Here is a 12982-nt window from a genome sequence, read left to right as displayed (position 1 = left end):
AGCGAAGATTGGAGTATCTGTCCATAGGACCACTTTAAGCCATACACTCCACAGAGCTGGGCTTTACGGAAGAGTGGCCAGAAAAAAGACATTGCTTAAAGAAAAAAATAAGCAAACACGTTTGGTGTTCGCCAAAAGGCATGTGGGAGACTCCCCAAACATATGGAAGAAGGTACTCTGGTCAGATGAGACTAAAATTGATATTTTTGGCCATCAGAGAAAACGTTATGCCTGGGGCAAACACAACACCTCTCATCACCCTGACTGAGAACACCACCCCCACAGCGAAGCATGGTGGTGGCAGCATCATGCTGTGGGGATGTTTTTCATCGGCAGGGACTGGGAAACTGGTCAGAATTGAAGGAATGATGGACACCGCTAAATACAGGGAAATTCTTGAGGGAAACCTGTTTTAGTCTTCCAGAGATTTGAGACTGGGACGAAGGTTCACCTTCCAGCAGGACAATGATTCTAAGCATACTGCTAAAGCAACACTCGACTGATTTAATGGGAACCATTTAAATGTCTTGGAATGGCCTAGTCAAAGCCTAGACCTCAATTCAATTAAGAATCTGTGGTATGACTTAAAGAGTGCTGTACACCAGCGGAACCCATCCAACTTGAAGGAGCAGGAGCAGTGTTGCTTTGAAGAATGGGCAAAAATCCCAGTGACTAGATGTGTCAAGCTTATAGAGACATACACCAAGAGACTTGCAGCTGTAATTGCTGCAAAAGGTGGCTCTACAAAGTATTGACTTTTTGGGGGTGAATAGTTATGCACGCTCAAATTTTCTTGCTTCACAAGAAAAACATATTTATCATCTTCAAAGTGGTAGGCATGTTGTGTAAATCAAATGATACAAACCCCCAAAAAGTATATTTTAATTTCAAGTTGTAAAAAAACTTTCGCAAGCCACTGTAATTGCTTCCCGTGAGCGTATAATACAGACAAGGCATCTTAGACTACTAGTTTTACACAAATGCTAACTTTTCACAGGAGCTTGACAAAGATCCAATATATAGAGAAATGGGGAATACCCCCTCCCCTTTATACTGATCCAAAATGTTTTATAAACATACAAACATCATTGAACCATCTTACAGATCATTTTTGCACTTCTCCCGAAATAGCAGACAAAATTGCATTGCAATTGAGCCATTTGCTTTCTCAGCATAAACCCACGGATGGTTAATCTTTCTAATGAGATTGTTTTTTCATCAAATTAAATGAAAAACAATCCATGTCTTTTTTAAAACAGTCACAATATTTCTAAATTGGATCAGGTCAGAAGCATGATATCATAAATCACCTCTATCATTCCATGAGCATAAGGCTATGTTTGCACGAATAGGCCTCAGGGCTCTCTGGCAGGAGGCATGGATGTTTGTCCCATCCATTGAAGATAGTTTATTAAATAAATACAGTAACCCTACAATAAGCCTAGTTATAACAAACATGTAGCCAATCTAGTTTGTTTTTATTGGCTTCAACATGGACATATTTGTCGACATACCTTGCATTGACATTTTTTTAAATGCACTGCATGTTCGATTATTGGACATTGCCCAAATAATAAGATTAGCCTACCATCACCATCGCCTGTTAGTGACTTTGCCACGTGAAAGGTAAACTAACAGGCAAATAGCCAGGCTTCAAGCTGATCGCTACGATTTGACAGTTAGGTCCAACAGATGAAAGTGGAAAGTAGGGGTTGGAAAATAGCATAGCGCTGGTCAAAGTTGCCAAAGAGCGTGCGTTTGACACTAGCGTCGCCTTAACGCCAGCTGAAAATAGAGGCCCTAGTGTAAATATTTACCTCAAAGGTTTTATGGATGCTCCTACGCACTCAAGGCGTATACCAGCTCCACTTTTACCCAGACCGGTCAGTAAGGAATTCTAGGTCCTCGAAAAGCACCCTTTCAGACAAAACACTATAGAAATATGACATGACAGAAGATTGACCTGGGTCAAAATACTATTTGTTTTTATTTCAATTACATTGGGTGGGGTTTGCATTTTTGGCGCTGTTGGTTCTGGAGCTAAATCAACTGCATATTAGTAATTGAAAGAAAAATGTTTGCCCCAGGTCGGATTATGACACATACTGTGGGATAAACATTGGCACAGAATTATTTTTTATTAATCTTTTTTTATTTTTTTATGTAACCTTTATTTAACTAAGCAAGTCAGATATTTACATTGACGCCTACCTCGGCCAAATCCGATGCTGGGCCAATTGTGTGCCGCCCTATTGGACTCCCAATCACGGCCGGATGTGATACAGCCTAACCCCCCCCCCCATAGTAAGGATATTGGCCATTCAAGTGTGAAGTTTTGTATATAAAACAGTGCTAATGCAAACAGTCTATAAAAGGTGTTATCACAACCAAGCTTCCCCATTGCAGGTTGTATACTGTATTTACAGTGGTCTCACCTTCTCTCTCTTTCTCGCTCTCTCTCCTTCTTTTCTCCCTTTCTCTCTCTCTCTCCCATTACTCTTTTAGGCACCTGGTAACGACATACCCCTGAAGTATGTAGAGACTATGGTGAGTTTGAGCTGCATCTTATATTATATTTGGTTGGGTGTGTGTTATTTCATTTTTCTAGCTAAAACAACACAAACCGTTAAGAGAGGGATCAAATTTATCAAACCAATTGTATTTATATAGCCCTTCGTACATCAGCTGATATCTCAAAGTGCTGTACAGAAACACAGCCTAAAACCCCAAACAGCAAGCAATGCAGGTGTAGAAGCACGGTGGCTAGGAAAAACTCCCTAAAAAGAAACCTAGAAAGGAACCAGGCTATGAGGGGTGGCCAGTCCTCTTCTGGCTGTGCCGGGTGGAGATTATAACAGAACATGGCAAAGATGTTCAAATGTTCATAAATGACCAGCATGGTCAAATAATAATAATCACAGTAGTTGTCGAGGGTGCAGCAAGTCAGCACCTCAGGAGTAAATGTCAGTTGGGTTTTCATAGCCGATCATTAAAAGTATCTCTACCACTCCTGCTGTCTCTAGAAAGTTGAAAACAGCATGTCTGGGACAGGTAGCACGTCCGGTGAACAGGTCAGGATTCCATAGCCGCAGGCAGAACAGTTGATACTGGAGCAGCAGCACGGCCAGGTGGACTGGGGACAGCAAGGAGTCCTCATGCCAGGTAGTAGGTAGGATGAGGAATGCTTTTGCTCCATTGTGTTATTATCATTGTGATACAAGCCAATAATCTTGACCAAGACTTTAAGCTCTTAATTAACAATGCACAATACTTTTGGCTTTTGGTTGCTCAGGTAAAAACAACAGATATATGCAAAATATACATTACCAGTCAAAAGTTTGGACACACCTACTCAATCCAGGGTTCTTTATTTGTACTATTTTATACATTGTAGAATAATAGTGAAGACATCAGAACTATCAAATAACACATATAGAATCATGTAGTAATCAAAAAAGTGTTAAACTAAACAAACTATTTTATATTTGAGATTCTTCAAAGTAGCCACCTTAATGACAGCTTTGCACACTCTTGGCATTCTCTCAACCAGCTTCATGAGGAATGATTATCCAACAGTCTTGAAGGAGTTCCCACATATGTGACCCAATTCAGGAAACTAGGCGTATGTCGCAAGTCACAACTTCACAGGAGAGCTGTTTGAACGTAAACAAAAAAAATTTACAGTTTTTTGGCAGAAATAACTTCTCGAATATGTGACTTTTCATGTGCCTTAATATCAAACTTGTATGCCATCTGTAAATACAAATACAATTGTTAAATTATGAGCCTAGTTGGTTTAAACACAGAAAAAGTGCAACCTTCCCGCTGTTTACCTAGCTAGCTACATGTCTTATCAAAAGACTCTAATTTTGACAAAGTATTTTCATTTTAGTTAAAGTGTACTGTTAGCTAGCTAACTAACGTTAGTTGGCTGGCTCGCTAACTAACGTTATGTCATGCATTGGGATTCATTATTTACCTAGCTACATTTCTTAACAAAAGACTCTCGTCTTAGTGTGCCAGAGCGCAGAATAACTATAGCATTTTTGAACGCTCAAAACCCGTTCAATATGTCGGGTGTCAGTAAACGTCAGCAACAAAGCATCATTCAATTGTTGCCAGCAGCACAGTTACAGTCACCAGCACTCTGGATAACATGAAAAAAGCCTAACCAGCTCTGCTAGGGCGAGTAAAATGGTCAGAGTGGGTGTTCTCTGGGGTTAATGGCGCTGTACTGCAGCGCCAGCTGTGCCACCAGAGACTCTGGGTTCGCTCTGTCGTAACCGGCTGCGACCGGGAGGTCCGTGGGGCGACGCACAATTGATAGGGCGATTAATGTTCCGTGAGCTGTTCTCTCTCTCTCTTAGGTGTCTGGAAGTAGCTGGCAAGTTAGTACAGAATGGTTGGATCAACACTTAAAGAAATGGGTGGAGCTAAGGCTTAAAGGGGTGTGAACAATGCTGAATGGGTGTAGACAAAGAAGGGCTCTCCAATAGTTGTACAAAAACATTGAAAGACTCAAAAGTGAGTTTTCAAGTAGATCAATTTTCAAAGCCTAATTACTTTCTCAGTGTTTCCTCAAATGCAGTGTATGATATACCATTTTGTAGCTATGAGTCTCTAATTTTATTCAATGTAAAAAAAAAATATTCAAATGTTGCTACATAAGACCGAATCCATGTGGTGAGTCACATATGCTGAGCACTTGTTGGCTACTTTTCCTTCACTCTGCGGCCCAACTCATCCCTAACCATCTCAATTGGGTTGAGGTCTGGTGATTCTGGAGGCCAGGTCATCTGATGCAGCACTCCATCACCCTCCTTGGTCAAATAGCCCTTACAAAGCCTGAAGGTGTGTTTTGGGTCATTGTCCTGTTGAGAAACAAATGATAGTCCCACTAAGTGCAAACCAGATGGAATGACATATCACTTCAGAATGCTGTGGTAGTCATGCTGGTTAAGTGTGCCTTGAATTTGAAATAAATCACTGACTGTGTCACCAGCAAAGTACCCCCACACCATCACACCTCCTCCTCCATGCTTCACGGTGGGAACCACACATGAGGAGATCATCCGTTCACCTACTCTGCGTCTCACAAAGACACTGCGGTTGCAACCAAAAATCGCACATTTGGACTCATCAGACCATAGGACAGATTTCCACAGGTAGAATTTCCATTGCTCGTGTTTCTTGGCCCAAGCAAGTCTCTTCTTATTATTGGTGTCCTTAAGTAGTGGTTTCTTTATTTGGGCTGCAATCTGAGGCTGGTAACTCTAATGAACTTATCCTCTGCAGTAGAGGTAACTCTGGGCCTTTCTTTCCTGTGGTGGTCCTCATGAGAACCAGTTTCATCATAGCTCTTAATGGTTTTTGCAACTGCACATGAAGAAACTTTAAAAGTTCTTGAATATTTTTCCACATTGACTGACCTTCATGTGTTAAAGTAATGATGGACTGTCGTTCTCTTTGCTCATTTGAGCTCTTCTTTGTCACATCCTAATCTGTTTCACCTGTCTTTGTGCTTGTCTCCACCCCTCCAGGTGTCACCCATCTTCCCCATTATCCCCAGTGTATTTATACCTGTGTTCTCTGTTTATCTGTTGCCAGCTCGTTTTGTTCGGCAAGACCTCCAGCGGTTTTCCCCTTGCTCCTGTCGGTTTCTAGTTTTCCCGGTTTTGACCATTCTGCCTGCCCTGACCCTGCCTGCCATTCTGTAGCTTTTCACATCACACTGTTTTATTGACCTCTGCCTGCCCATGACCCTGAGACTGCCTGCCGTTCTGTACCTTTTGGACTTTTGATCTGGATTACTGACCTCTGCCTGCCCTCGACCTGTCGTTTTGCCTGCCCCCTGTTCTAGTAATACACTTTTGTTACTTCGACACTGTCTGCATCTGGATCTTCCCTAAAAGTGATAATTCTTGCCATAATATGGACTTGGTCTTTTACCAAATAGGGCTATCTTCTATATACCACCCCTACCTTGTCACAACACAACTGATTGACTAAAACGCATTAAGAAGGAAAGAAATTCCACAAATTAACTTTTCACAAGGCACACCTGTTAAATGAAATGCATTCCAGGTGACTACCTCATGAAGCTGGTTGAGAGAATGCCAAGATTGTGCAAAGCTGTCATCAAGGCAAAGGATGACTACTTTGAAGAATCTCCAATATAAAATCTATTTTGATTTGTTTAACACTTTTTTGGTTACTACATGATTCCATATGTGTTATTTCATGGTGTTGATGTCTTCACTATTATTCTACAATGTAGGAAATAGTCAAAATAAAGAAATACCCTGCAGGTGTGTCCAAACTTTTGACTGGTACCCTACATACACACTCATCTATTGTGTTCATTCATAAAAGAACATAACCAAATACACATAAACACAAAGAAACTGAACAAATGAATGCAATATGCAGTGTACATGCAAACACACGGTGATCCAGTCACAGCTGTGTATGAGTAATTGCACTCTGCGTTGATCCAAATAAACGTTTAGTCTCTCTTCAGCTGAATTCCATATGATGGTGTATCACTGACCACACAACCTCAGGGGGTAGTGAGACACTTTGAGCTTTGTCCTGCTGTTACACACACACGTACAAACATGTGCACACACACAGACACACACACACAGACACACACGCACAGACACACACATGTAAACACATGCATAAACGAAGGAACGCGTGCATGCACGCACACACACACGTACACATGCATGAACTAACCCACACACGTGCACACACATACAATGAGAGAGACTGTCTGTATTAGTTGCTACTACTACATTTGTGTTGTATGTTGTATGTTTGCATTTGTGAATTAATGTTTTTTTTATGGTCTATTCAGTATCCAGTACAGAGCCAGCCATGCAAGTTTTAAAGCCAAGCATACAGCATAGGTTGCCTATGACACGTTTCCTTTTGGGTTTGGAATGGGTCTTATTTAGTCTGAGAAAGGAAGTATCACGTTACAGATTGAGACTTATGACTAATGTTCCCTCAATTTTTTTTAGGCACTGAGCAAATTGCACATCTGCTGAGTGCAAAATTGAACATTGTGAAAGTTCTGTGCAACTTCCAGCGCACTTTATTGTGAACACTGGGGCTGTACCTGCTTTAAGTGACAGTTTTAACAGTGGCCAAGTAGACTACTGTGGCTATTTGATCATAATGTAGGCCTATCACTGGCCTTCCATAAAAAAACTATGGAGAAAATGCCTCCCATAACATTTTAACATGGAAATAGCTGTTCTATCATTCAGCCTACAGTAGCTGCCAATGTGTGGTGTTCAATGTAGGCCTACATTCCATGAGACTTTTGAAAAACATGCAGGGCTTGACATTCATCTGTTTATCCACAAGGAGGTGACTGAAAATGTTGTTGTGTTGTTTGATGCAAGAAACCACTTTACAAAATACAATGTATTATTATTCCCAAACCATTATTGCAGAGAATCAGACAAATGATGCTACCCTCTGCCTATTGGCTACTTAGCTTATTCAAGCCTGTCTCAAAATACAACACTGCCCCTTTAAGACAAAAAAAAAGCTCTATATCTGACTTGCTTTTCAAAGATGTCTAGAAATGTTTTGTGCTCTTATAGGAAGCAATCAATTCCCTATTGTTGACTACAAATGATCTATAGCTGGGCTAATAACTCACTAACTAGCAAAGGATATGAACAAAATGCACACACATGGCTACATGTAGCTCTTGCTTTGATCTCAAAACAAGCGCATCTACTCACGACCACAGCTGTAAACAGTCCAGTTCAAAGTAAATGGCACAGATCCATTTATGAAAATGGTCTATTTTTCGCTAGACAAATGAGATGATCGTGCACTACAGGAAAAGGGGCTGTAGTTGAGCCCCCATTCACATCGACGGGGCTGTAGTTGAGCAAGTCGAGAGTTTCAAGTTCCTTGGTGTCCAACAAACTATCATGGTCCAAACACACAAAGAAAGTTGTGAAGAGGACGCAACAATACCTTTGATTTGATATAAGCCTACCGTAGCTCTGATTAGTTATGCCGCATCGGTCCATGTAGAGTACGGGCTGAGTCGTGCGCAATAGAATTCTAGTCCGTTACCTTGTGCCTTCAACAAAATCTCTTGCATTGCTTGTTATGTTTCAGTATGTTGCATTGAAAGTGGCTAATATTGCATTGATTTGATCACAATTGCCACAGTAAATGGAAACACTGATAGTGTTAACTAACAGGGAAAACTCTAGAAAGTTGAATGACCCAAGCCAAGACGCAGCCCATATTTAAGGAGGAAAATTAAGCACTATCCAGAGCTATGTATGCGTGTGTGTGTTTTGTGCATGCCTGCAGACTTTTATGCTATTTATCACAGCCAGGTCACCAACGATACTAGTCAGTATTTGACCTCCATCCATGTCTGAGGACATTGGGAGTTGATATGGAAACTCACCACTAGGGTATTACCTTCGGATGTGCTATGGGGATTGTGGACAGGGATGGAAGATGGGTGTAAGCATCTGCCTCTGATTACCAAGGTTGCAAGTTTGAATTCAGTGATAAAATTTTGTTTTGAGACTTTTGTTTTAAGCCTTTACCCTTATCTTTAAAAAATCCCTTGACGTTTGCAACAACTTCGAAATTTGACGGTTGGGAAACATGGATGAACGTATAATTTTGATGCAAGACTTTATCGTTGTTCCATTGGGAATCTGCCGTCAGTTATAATCGGAAATGCGTATGTACTGTACGTGAGCCATTATCTTGTGTGTGTACTTCTATGTGTGTACATACATACTGTACATTTCACAATTTCACAGGTAACAGAGTGAGTTTATCTTCTGTCTACAGTATTTCTCCCACTAATCAAACAAATTGACACACACACACATACACACACACACACACACATACGCACGCACGCACGCACAAACACAACACTACTGCAGAACTTCATGAATCTGACTCACGCACTTACTATTACAACTCGGAATCCTATTTGGCCATAAATATGCATTTAGATTTTGCTAAAGCTCAGATGTAATCAGATAGCTATGATTCAATCATTGATGTTGGGAGCTTAAACCACTGGCATCCCGTGTTTAATTTAATGGCCTCACTGTGGGCCAAATCCCCCTGATCTACTGACTGATGCACATCCTGGGTTAGATCCCTCTGAAACAAATGGACTGTGAGGATCTGTCTCTGTCTGAGGAGGAGGGATGAGGAAAGATGAGGAGGTGGTCAACCTTTTGGCTCCATTTGTCTTTGTTTTGTGGACGAGTTTGGGGGAGTATGGCTGTTGAGTGAGGTGGGAGGTTGTGTGTGGGGGGAAGGTTTGTGGGTATATGTGTGTATGTATCTGTGTGTGTGTGTGTGTGTGTGTGTGTGTGTGTGTGTGTGTGTGTGCACGTCTGCCGTATTGCTTATAGTACAATGCACAGATTCACACTGAGTCTGACTTTTCCAGCTGAGGGCATAATTGAAGTCTGTACAGATGAACAGAAAGTGTCTGCCAAAGCCCAAAGCATCATGGGACGTGTACTGCAACACGTAGCTCCTAGGGCAAATCATGAGCATTAGCTCTGTGGTTACACTGACGTCTTTCAGTCTCACTAATGTTCCTGGGCCCCTCAGTCTCTCAGAGCTTATCATATGACTACATGTGCAATACCCACTTCTCTGTCCTAGTTTTGTTAGTGTTTTGTTGTTATGTTTTGTCATCTGTTTTTTCCCCTCTTTACTTGGACTGGGACATAAGCTCAATGACTAGACAAATGCTGCTGAACAATAATTGAAGAACTCTAGTGAGGTATCACAGCATGGGAGATTAGGTCAAGATAGGGGTCATCTGTGATTTCTATGTCAAGCCAAAGGGTATTGCTGTTGTTTCTGACCTCGTTCAGTTGGGCCTGTGAGAGTCTGGACTGTTAGTTAGTTTACCCTTATCAAGAACTATACGGATGTCCTGTCACACAAGTAAGAGGACACTCCATGATTTACACCACACACACACGCGCACACACACACACACGTGCGCACACACACACACACACACACACACACACACACACACACACACACACACACACACACACACACACACACAGTCAGGAAGGGGTTAAATAAGAGCAGGAAGCAAGTGGGGTTAATGAAGAGCAAGAAAAGAGTGGGGTTAATGAAGAGCAAGAAAAGAGTGGGGTTAATGAAGAGCAAGAAAAGGTGCGGTTAATGAAGAGCAAGAAAAGTGTGGGGTTAATGAAGAGCAAGAAAAGAGTGGGGTTAATGAAGAGCAGGAAGAGAGTGGGGTTAATGAAGAGCAGGAAGAGAGTGGGGTTAATGAAGAGCAAGAAAAGAGTGGGGTTAATGAAGAGCAAGAAAAGAGTGGGGTTAATGAAGAGCAAGAAAAGAGTGGGGTTGATGAAGAGCAGGAAGAGAGTGGGGTTAATGAAGAGCAGGAAGAGAGTGGGGTTAATGAAGAGCAAGAAAAGAGTGGGGTTAATGAAGAGCAAGACAAGAGTGGGGTTAATGAAGAACAAGAAAATAGTGGGGTTAATGAAGAGCAAGAAAAGAGTGGGGTTAATGAAGAGCAAGAAAAGAGTGGGGTTAATGAAGAGCAAGAAAAGAGTGGGGTTAATGAAGAGCAGGAAGAGAGTGGAGTTAATGAAGAGCAGGAAGAGAGTGGGGTTAATGAAGAGCAGGAAAAGAGTGGGGTTAATGAAGAGCAGGAAGAGAGTGGGGTTAATGAAGAGCAGGAAGAGAGTGGGTGAAGGCGGCATGTCAGCTGACAGGGGTCTAACCCTAGGGAGGGAAAGAACATGGGGGCATAGTGTTACAAAATCACAGCATGGAAGAGAGGAGAGAGGGAGGAGGGGAGGAGAGGTAGAGACCAAGAGGGGGAAGATGAAGAGATACAGAGGGAGAGGGAAGGAGGGAAGAGTGGTTTGGAGAGGGAAAGGGGGGCAAGGATGTGTGTGTGAGAGAAAGGGAGGGAGAGAGAGAGAGGAGGGAAGGAGGGAAAGAGGGAGAAAACAAACCCAGAGAGAAAGAGAGCAAACACTCTGTGGAGTCTGGTGGAGGCTATAGGCATGTGGTGCCCCGTTGGAACCTCTCGACCGAAATAGCGGAAACCTTTTTTCTTCTTTATTCCTCCACTGGAAGAGAAAGGGAGAGTTTTGTGGACGAGGGTGGAACAGGAGAGCGAAAGAAGGACAGAGGAAGAGAAGGCGAGAGAGAGACTTTCACTCCTCTCCAGAGATGAACCGGGGAGGGTCCCTGCGAAGACGTCTGTCCTCCCTACGGGGGGCTTGGCGATGGAGTACAGGCTACCTGTTTAGGACGGTAGGAAAGAAGGAATGGAGGGAAGGGAGGAGGGAGAGGGTTGGGGTACCTGTGAAGGGGGCGAGGTAGGCTACACGAATTACCTGTTCTCTTGTCTTGTGTCTCTTTTTTGTTTTTCTGTCTGAGTTTTCCCATCTTTCCTCCTGTTCTGCCCATGCTTGGGTATTTTGTTGTGAAACTTTTATTTTTATTTCCCTTTTTAGACCTACCAGCCCCCATCCTTTCCCTCTCTCCCCACCTCTTTCTTTCTGTTGGTTAATTTGTAAGGCCTGCTTGTAAAGCCAGGCTCCCAGATGGTTTTGATCAGGGTTCCATGGAGACCCCCCACTTGCTACCTCCCCAAACCCACGCTCCTCCTAGTTGTTGCTCAAGGGGTTATAGGTGGGGGGGGGGGGGGGGGGGGGGTGGGGGTGGGGGGGGGGGGGGGGGGGGGGTGATTGGAGTATGATGAAGTGAACATTGTCTGGACATTTGATTTGGAGTTGGTTGTTGTTCTGTGATGAGGAACTTTTGGAAATAGGTAGACTTTTATTTCACTTAGGCCTGTATGTATTGGAATGTCACCAGAACAGCCCCCCCCCCCCCCACACACACACACACACACTCATAAAACTGTACAGTCATTGTTTTTGACTAATTAGGAACCAATCACTTTCCCACAATTCAACGTCCCCAGTCTTACAGTGTCTCTCTTAGTTTTTAGTCATCAGGCTGTAGGCTAGACTGTTTGTTTTGGTCCGCCTTGTTGGTTACATCTGTCCTACCCAAGATAGTCCTTTCATTCTCTTTCTCTCTCTTTCATTTGTTTCTGTCCTCCTCTAGCGACTCTCTCTCTCTACTTGAATAGCCGTCCTGCGTTCCCGACATACTGAAGCATTTAGCTTGAGAGAGAGAGACACAGATGTTGGGGCTACACTTTGTGTCGCTACAATCGGCCTAGCCACATGTGTACGCGGGGGACTTGTTAAAGAAAAGGGCCTTGGGAATAAGGGATAGAAGTTGTCAAAACAAATTGTCTCTGCAGGGTACTAATGAGAGAGAGAGGGTTGGAGAGAAAGAGAATGAGAGAAGATGAGAAGAGTTAGAGGTAGAGAGAAAGAGAGATCTAAGAACGAGTGTGGTTAGCCAGACTAGGGCTGGGCAGTATACCGTATTTTATGATATACCGGTATTAATGCAGGGACCGGTTTAGGTTTTTTACTTTATCTTCTATAAGGGTATTTGAGTGTTTGGTTTGTTAAATATGATACGTCGTGTGCAACGTCCATGTTTATAATTTACTTCGCTACTTGAGTCATCTCTCTCGGCTCTCTCTCTCTCCATGGCGCTTTCCACACAGACCTAGCCACGCCCCCTGTCACTCAAGGAGTGCATTTGTTGTTCCTAGACCACGAGACTCTTGCGTTCAGTCTCCATGGTCAATGCAGCACATGCAACAATGTTGATGACAACGATGCTGTTTTCACTTTGCTTCTTATTATAAATCCACTAGCGTTCTATAATGACACTATTAGTTTGTTTTTTACATCTGCAAACAGCTAGTTTATCCTTTCTTGGCAAGTTGGGCCTGAATCTTGTGCAATGCTAATTGTTAGCAATAATGCTAATTGTTAGCAATAATGCTAATAGCTAGCTAGCTAAT

At 42.6% G+C, this 12982-nt stretch overlaps 1 protein-coding gene across 1 annotated transcript in view; it reads left to right on the top strand.

The window, feature by feature from the left end:
* tns1b (tensin 1b) overlaps positions 1-12982 on the top strand; it is a 304662-nt gene that overhangs the window by 206637 nt on the left and 85043 nt on the right. Inside the window, exon 5 of the mRNA XM_036958729.1 lies at positions 2506-2547. Coding sequence (XP_036814624.1) covers positions 2506-2547 — 42 coding nt within the window. The remainder of the gene's footprint in view (positions 1-2505; positions 2548-12982) is intronic.

This window comes from Oncorhynchus mykiss, chromosome 22 (genome assembly GCF_013265735.2).
Source record: "Oncorhynchus mykiss isolate Arlee chromosome 22, USDA_OmykA_1.1, whole genome shotgun sequence".
Classification (NCBI taxonomy): Eukaryota; Metazoa; Chordata; class Actinopteri; order Salmoniformes; family Salmonidae; genus Oncorhynchus; species Oncorhynchus mykiss.
Note: the sequence above shows the minus strand (reverse complement) of the source record. Positions and strands in the feature narration are given on the sequence as shown.